The sequence below is a fragment of the Gastrolobium bilobum genome, unplaced genomic scaffold (assembly GCF_033153095.1).
Source record: "Gastrolobium bilobum isolate Gb01-03AN ecotype WA unplaced genomic scaffold, APGP_CSIRO_Gbil_v1 utg20371, whole genome shotgun sequence".
Lineage (NCBI taxonomy): Eukaryota > Viridiplantae > Streptophyta > Magnoliopsida > Fabales > Fabaceae > Gastrolobium > Gastrolobium bilobum.
The window spans coordinates 247,685-255,714 of NW_026898065.1; the positions used below are offsets into that span (position 1 = coordinate 247,685).

The 8,030-nt window shown below is 33.6% G+C and overlaps 1 protein-coding gene across 1 annotated transcript; it reads right to left on the reverse strand.

Moving 5' to 3' along the window:
- Window positions 1–3,630: 3,630 nt before the first annotated feature.
- On the reverse strand, window positions 3,631–7,212 carry LOC133312540 (uncharacterized). The gene is made up of 2 exons (XM_061513758.1): window positions 6,163–7,212; window positions 3,631–4,099 (listed from the first exon to the last, which is right to left on the reverse strand). Exon 1 carries the CDS (start codon window positions 6,713–6,715, stop codon window positions 6,164–6,166), a length of 552 nt encoding a protein of 183 aa, XP_061369742.1. The 5' UTR covers window positions 6,716–7,212; the 3' UTR covers window positions 3,631–4,099; window position 6,163.
- Window positions 7,213–8,030: the final 818 nt, after the last annotated feature.

Consider the following 8,030-nt stretch of genomic DNA (forward strand, 5'->3'; position numbering starts at 1 on the left):
CAGAGTGTTTTCAGTAATTCATTTCTCTATATTGTCTTCTTAGCTTAGATGTTAATGATGTGAGTTATTTTTAGGCATTTGACTCTTCTGTCGTGCAAGGGTTCTCGTCTGTAAATTGGGATGAGTACATATTCATGTCTATTTTGTTGTGTTCATCAGATTTAGTGAACATGGCAATGGTCTTTGATTTGCAAATGGTATATAAAAAAGGGATGAAAATGATTATGACACAAAAATCTATTACCAGGACCAATATAGCTTTTATTGCTGTTTTTTATTTGTTCTACGCTTCCTAGCCTTGGCATTGGGTTTCCTGTAAAAGATTTTGTTGTTAAAAGTGTTTACATTATGTTTGATTTATGAAAGCAACAATTTGAAAGTTTGATGATAAAAGTATATGCATTTTCTTTTCACGTGTTTTCAAAATTGTTATATGGTGTTTTTAGACATGCCAACTGTCATTGAATCCAAAGTGTGCATATATTTTTAGTAGTATAGAGTTTCAAACTTGCTCTTGATGAATACATTAATTCAGCCTCTTGGAATTGTGAAATGCAAGCCACCTTCATTTGTGTCAGTTAATTATTGGGGGATTTGAAACTCCATATCTATTAATGTCCTTTATCTAAAAGTAATTGATAGTAATATTGATTTACACCACTTCTTTGTCAATATATGTTACTTCAGCTACATGATAGTGAAAATGTAAAATGCTTGCTCATCATTTATGATAAAGTCTTGCTTGTAGAGGATCAAAGTACTTTAGCTTCAATTTTATATTGCTTCGCATATGTAAAAATAACGTTTTCGTTGGACTAGATCACTAACCATGGTCTCAGAAGACCTTGCCAGTGCATCTGACCTATCCTTCAATTCATTGGCTGATCTTATGTTAGGCTTTTCTGTTTGACTGATTGGGTAAGACTGAAATAGATCAGGAACCATTGCCTAGGCTGGAATGGTTCTATATTTGAGTAAACTGAGTGTGAGTTTTGTATCTCCATAAACTTTGGTGTATTTGGACTCTTTCTTCCTTGTGGATCTTCTCCTTGTTTTCAGTCCCCTAAGCAGAACCTAATTTTTTGTATGTTGAGCTTTATGATGTCTGGTAGTGTTATGAATGGATTTTTGTAACCTATGTGAATCTTGTTAGAGAATATAATACATTAAAAAGGCCCTCACCTAACACCTTAAGGTTTTGGGTTGAAGTGGTTCTTTAACATGGTATTAGAGCTTCAGTGACTATGAGGTCACGAGTTCAATCTTCACCGCCCCCACTTTCAAGTGGAATTAAGAAAAACACAAGGCAGACCAAAAAAATGGGCTTATGCAGCACAAGGCAGACCAATAATGGGCTTGTGTCATATCCACGCTTCAAACCCAAAGGGCTCTTGTGTGAGGGGGTGTGTTTAGAGAATATAATACATTAAAAAGGTCCTCACCCAACATTTTAAGGTTTTGGGTTGAAATGGTTCTTTAACATAATACTGACTAATGCTACTTACATAAGTGCATAAATGTTGATGTGGCTGCATTAGAATAATGATTTCAAATAGAAGGTACCCCTTAAACTTTGTCCCCCCACCCCCTCCCTTTTTTCTTCTTTCTTCAAACCCGGATGAAAGACATTGTGACTTTGGAGGGGTTGTGGTGGGACAGATTGTGTAGGTAGCTTTTCTCAGATATTCCCTTCCATTTTTGGGAAAGGAAGGAGGAAGGGGTGTTCTTGAGGGTGCCTCCAGTGTGTAGTATTTCACGTTTCATCCATTTGAATCAATGTTATTAAATTCAACTCGGTCATCTACTCGACTGGGGTACCGGTCTAACAAGTCACTCGTTCAACTAGTGAATCATTGGTTAAACCGGTTGACCCAAATAAATATATGTAAATTTATATTTTATAGTCAAAATTTAATAAAAATGTTCAAATACTTAAATATACATATATATGTGGGGTTCGCTTTTTTACGGTCAATGTAGATAACTTATCTACAGTGAGTCCAAAACGACGTCGTTTTGAGACAAAAATCAATGTATTTTTGTAATTGTAATTTATTTCAAGGTTATAATAGTCTTTTTTATTATAATTTTTTAACTCAAAACAACGTCGTTTTAGGAGCGAATGTGGGTAATTTATCTACATTCACTTTAGAAACATTAAAGCCATATATGTGTTGCAATTTAGTGATTTGGGTTGTTGATAGTGGTGTAAAAATACATGATTTCACAATTTTTATTTATTTATTTATTTTTAAAATTGCATGATCCACCCATACAATCGATTTAAAGAAAATTGACTGGGTCATCAGTTTTTTTTCAAAAACCAGCCGAGTTGAACAGGTCTTACCGAGTCTATTACATGGCCAATCCATTGACTTACTCGAATTGGTTACATCACCGGTTGATTGGGTTGATTCAAGCGGGGTTTAATAACTCTGATTTTAACTACTCAGCACTCATTATGACGACCTTCCTGATTTGTGCAAGTCCAGATTTTGTTTGTTGATAACTGATAAGCACTTTTAATGAAAATGGAGAATGGTGAGTTTGGTGGCAAAAATTATACTTTGGTTCGAAGGATAAAGAGGCAGTGGTTGTGAATGACAGTAAACAAAAAAGTGAAAAATCTCTTCTATGATAAAAGGAGGCCGAACAGAACTCAAGTTTTATTCGCTATTGCTCTTCCTCTCTTTTTTTTCTTTTTTTTTTTAATATAGTTTTATCCCGCAAATCGTTCAAGTTAAAAATCAATTACTATGCAGGCCCTTTTAAATGCGTGCGTATGATCTTGATTCATTAATCCGCTTCAATTTTATTAAAAAAAAGGTTCTTATAATTCAGAATTTTTCATATATTTTTTTATTACATGATAAAGGGAAAAGTTCTGCAATGCTTACGTGGTTTGCTTCAGAATCATTTATGCTCCTGTGATTTTTTTTTATCACATATATCTCCGTGGTTTGCAAAATGGTATGTTTTTTATCACATATGCCCCTGTGATTTTTTATTTTTTACAAAGCACAGGGGCATATGTGATAGAAAAAAAACTACAAGGGCATAAGTGATTCTGAAACAAATCACAGAAGCATTGATGAAAAATATAATGTTAAACATTAATTCAACAAATACGAGTCAAATTTAAAATTGCATCTTGTTTGCAAAGGATACAAGTTCGGTCAGAATACCCACCAGAATACCGTCGCAATATTATTGTGTTGGGTGCTACATGTTCTCTTTCTTGCATTATACGACTCTATTTTTTGCTTCGAATTTTGTGGCTGATCTAGAATATACACCATAATCGATAAAAGTGTATAAAATTGAATATAAAAGTGCATAACATCTATGTTATATATAACAGCGTATAAGGTTTATGTTATCTTTTTAGGGATTAATGTCTCTCGTAGGAGATAATTTTATCTTTTATATATAAAAATATATAAGATCTTTTTTATCTTTTTCTCTCATTTCTCTTCACATGGTCCCACATGAGTTTCACACACTTTTATATGTGTATGAGAGATAAAATTATCTCTTACAACATGAAAAACAATTTGTGAGAGCTAAGCATACTCTAGTGTAAAAAAAGGGAAAATTATTAATGTATATAATTCAGTGAATCTACTCCCCCTTATATGTATGATCAACTTTCATATGAATGTTTGGGAGAGAAAAAAAAAGACGTAGTATAGAAGTTACCTTCTTTCTCTTGGATCTCTTATCATATGATAAAGTAATAAACTAGGTTCTAGTTTAAGACTCAATGCACTTGGCTGTTACTCATCTAATTCGTTAATGATAATCACATTTCTTAGTTCTTACACATCACCTTCCAATACCAAAGCTTAAATATTGATGCTGATAAAACAAGACATTATTTATCTTTTATCAATTGAACTTCAAGAGAGTCTTTGGCTGAAAACAATAATGGAATCGCCCACCAGTTTCAAAGTTGAACAACCGTTGCTTCAGTTGAAGCTCAATTATTGCAAACAAGCTTGCTCCACTTGGATAATTCGAAACCAATCCACAACAGCTCCTTTCATCATCCAAGTTGCTTGGTGACACTTCACATATTTGCAAAAGTAGTAGCGAAAAGCTGTCACATGAAGTATCCGAGCAAGTATTGTATTAGAGTTAACAAAATTCTAACATCGGTTCATTTTGGTGCACACTATTGTATTAATATCACTTCAATAAACGGGTAAAATATAGATACATCTAGCATTTTCAAGTGTCAGAACTTCTTAGGTTTTGGTTAATTTGCAGCTTAATAATGGAAAAGAATGGTAAATTCTAAGGTGCATCTCATACATCCATGAAGTTGCATAAAATTGAATATAAAAAATTTGAAAGAAAAAAAAATTTCAGTTATAAAAAATCTCATACATCTATGATGAGATATGAAATAGTGAAGGCACACCCCTAAACAGCACTCCTTCCTAGACTTCATAAACCCCAACATACAGGATGGCATAGGGGACCAGAGACAACAACCAGGAGAAAATCTGAGAGGAAAAAAGAATCAAAATACACCAAAATTTATGGACACACAAAACTCAAATAGCTTATTAAAAATATAGAACCATTAAGGCCCAGCATTGGATGCTGACCTATTTCAGTCTTTTCCAGCCAGTCAATAAGAAAAACTAAACATAAGATTAGTCATATGAACTTGAAGAGGTTCGGCACAGTGGCAAATACTTCTGAGACCATGGTATCTAAACTCTGTCCAAGAAAAAAATTATTTTCATGCATTACTATATATGTGAAAGTGAAGCAATTAAGGATACCAAGTTGAAGCTAAAATACAAAGTTTTGATATTCTACAAATCAGAATTCATCATAAATGATTTCACTCTAAATAAGGTTAAGCTACACCACGTGGACAAAGGAAGCAATGTAAATCAGTATCACTGTCCATACTTACAAATGAAGGATATACTTCCAATAATAAGTGAGTGAGATAAAATAAGATAGCTTGCATTCCACAACCCCAAAAGGTTTAAATTAAACGACAGAAAACTACATAAAGTTTGAAACTCTTATGCTGCTGAGTGTTAATGAAGAAATGATATAAGTAACTTAGTAAAAGAGGTCATACAGGCCACTAGTAAAACTGAATGATTATTTCATAGCTCAAAAGAAGAAGATTCCAATGACCTCAATCAATTGAAGAAGAGAATGAAAATTATAATAAAACTGTACCCCGTTAGAAAAAAGAGCCAATGAAAACAATTACCATAAATTCAAAGAACAGATCAATAAGCAAAGACATGGTTTAACAGTTTTTTATAATGGAATTAGATAATCAGAAGTTCAGAACTGTCAGCTGATGCATGAGTCAAGAATACAAATAAAAAAACTATATACAAATGTTGCACGTGGATGGAAGCTTCAGGTTCACATATGGTTATCAAATCACAAAAGAAACAGAAACACATTTAACGATGAAATCTTTTCCAGGAAATTCAATACCATTTTAGACAGGTTAGGAAGATCAGAAGAAATTAATCAGCAATGAAAGATATATTGGCCACGGTAATAGATTCTGGCATCATAACCATATTATGATCCCATGAATTCTATTCACATTCTTTACATCGTAATGTGCCAATTACCAAGTCAGAGTTCATTTCAATGTTTCCTAGTGGTTGATTAACACAAAACAGAACGTACATGAACAGAAAATAAACAGATTAATCTCAAATTACAGACAAAAACCCCTGTTGAAATAGAGAGGTGTTAAATGCCTGAACAGTACTCAAATTTTGGTGTAGTACACCAATGACTTTGAGCCAGCCTGGCAATCATTATAGCAAAAATTTTTTAGGGAAAAACTAAGTTTCCCATTCAATTTAGTCCCTGACAAATCATATTACTCCTTAAAGATGAAAATTAGACAGAAGTTCTAGTCCTTCAAATTAGTTCTAAATGCTGTTAAGTCAGGAACTAATTTGACTGGCAGAATGTATATTTTAAGACTTATGTGGTAATTCTCATCTTGTAGAAACTAATTCGACTAGGGACTAATTTGTTCTAGAAGCAAAAACAATTAAATGCCAAAAGATATAAAATGCAATCATCTAACTATAAAGTACTAACTTAATACAAAGTAACCTTGAAAGCAAGCTAGAAATAGTAGGGTTGGTAAAAATGGACCTCATGGCTCTACATTGTTGCCAAGCACAAAGGAGAAGAGCTCACGAACTGGGGAAAACTCAACAAGGCCAATGTCAGTAGCATAACCATTAACGGGCAATTTCAAGTCCCTTAAAACAGAGAAAGCCTCAGCCATCCTCGCTTTGGGAACATGATGAGCAACGGAACAATAAGGGATCCAACAATTGAATGCATAGTCTTCACCAATGTCAATGCCTTCCTTCTTGATAGCATCACAGAGCTGTGACTGAAACTGAAGCAATGACACTGAAGGTGTTGGTGAGAGGAAGAGGACGTTGTTGTCATTAGGGAGTGTACCAATTGAAGAGAACGAGAGAGGCAAAGGCTCTTGCTTTGAAGCGAAGGTCTTGACCAGTGACTCAAGCTTTGAAGGGTCGATGAATGGTGTGGAGAAGAGTGTGATGTGAGGTCGTGATTCCATTTCGATCAACTGTGTGCTGATTTGTCTCCGAGCAAGAACGTTCCATGCTTTCAAAACCTGGTTTTCTAGCGCAGGGTCCAAATAAAGCTCAATTGCGTAACCTTGCGACATTGGAATTCAACCACACACACCCAATACTCCAAATTGAGATCTGACACCGACCCAGATCAACAAAAACCAAGGGAAAACAGGGGTTCTTGGGGATTTTCAAGAAAGATTAGAAATTGAAAGTGGGGTTGGCAAAGATAGGTAGAAAATGGTAGAAAAATGAGATGGAGAATTGAATAGAGAGAGAGAGAGAGAGAGAGAGAGAGAGAGAGAGAGAGAGGACTGAGGAGAGTGTTATTGTTGCGTCGAATGTTTAGTGTCTGCAACTGCAATCTGCATACATATACGCAATGCACCAGTTAAGGTTTCGATTGTTTGTGTTTTTTTTTCACAGCAACCAAAATGGTATGGAACTGAAAAAGGGTTTCTTTCAGGCTCACTCAATCCCGGGGACTGGTAAAATTTTTGGTCATCTGCACTGATGAACGGTGAAAGAGTGAATTGTTATCATTTGAAGAAGGGTTAAGGGTTGAATCTTTTTTTATTTATGTGATCATGATGATGATGATGATATTGGATGTTTGATTACTTGCTGCATTCATGTTAGGTATATTATGTAAATAGATCTTATATACATTATCAGTTAATAATTAATGGGAAATCATTATCTCCTTCTACATGAGATAAGAATTTTTTCCTACACAAATTCGTTTTCCGTGCCAATTAATTTTTCTTTTCTTTTTTAATTTAAAATGTGGGACCCACAATTAACTTATCTCTACTTTTTTTCTCTCCTACTATCCTACAACATAAGAAAATATGCACCCATAATTAATTGTTGGGAAATTATACTCTTATGCTACATAAGACTCCTATCTCATTTTACTCTCACATAAAAAGATGTGCCTCTCTTTTCTTTCTTTCTTTCTTTTTTTAAAATTGGTAGGCCTCACTTAATTTATCTCACAACATGAGATAGCTTCTCTCATACAACATGAGAGAAGTAAAACCCTTAATTGTTATAATTAGTAACCAAGTTCTCTTATTATTATTATTATTATGTTACTACCAATCAATCTCACCGTTAGATTGATTATGTTGATCCAACAGTTATATTTATTTCCATATTTGTATGGTCATGATTTTTTCAAATTTAATACTTTTATGATTTTCCATATTTAATACTTTCACTTTAAATATGAAAAATCATAACCATATTAAATATGAAAAATCATAACCATACAAAGATGAAAATAAATACAATCGTTGGATCAATATAATCAATCTAACGATGAGATTGATCAGTAGTAACACAATTTGATTATTAAAATTTCCTTCCCCAAATACTAAATGATTTGTTTTTTTAATACACTTAATT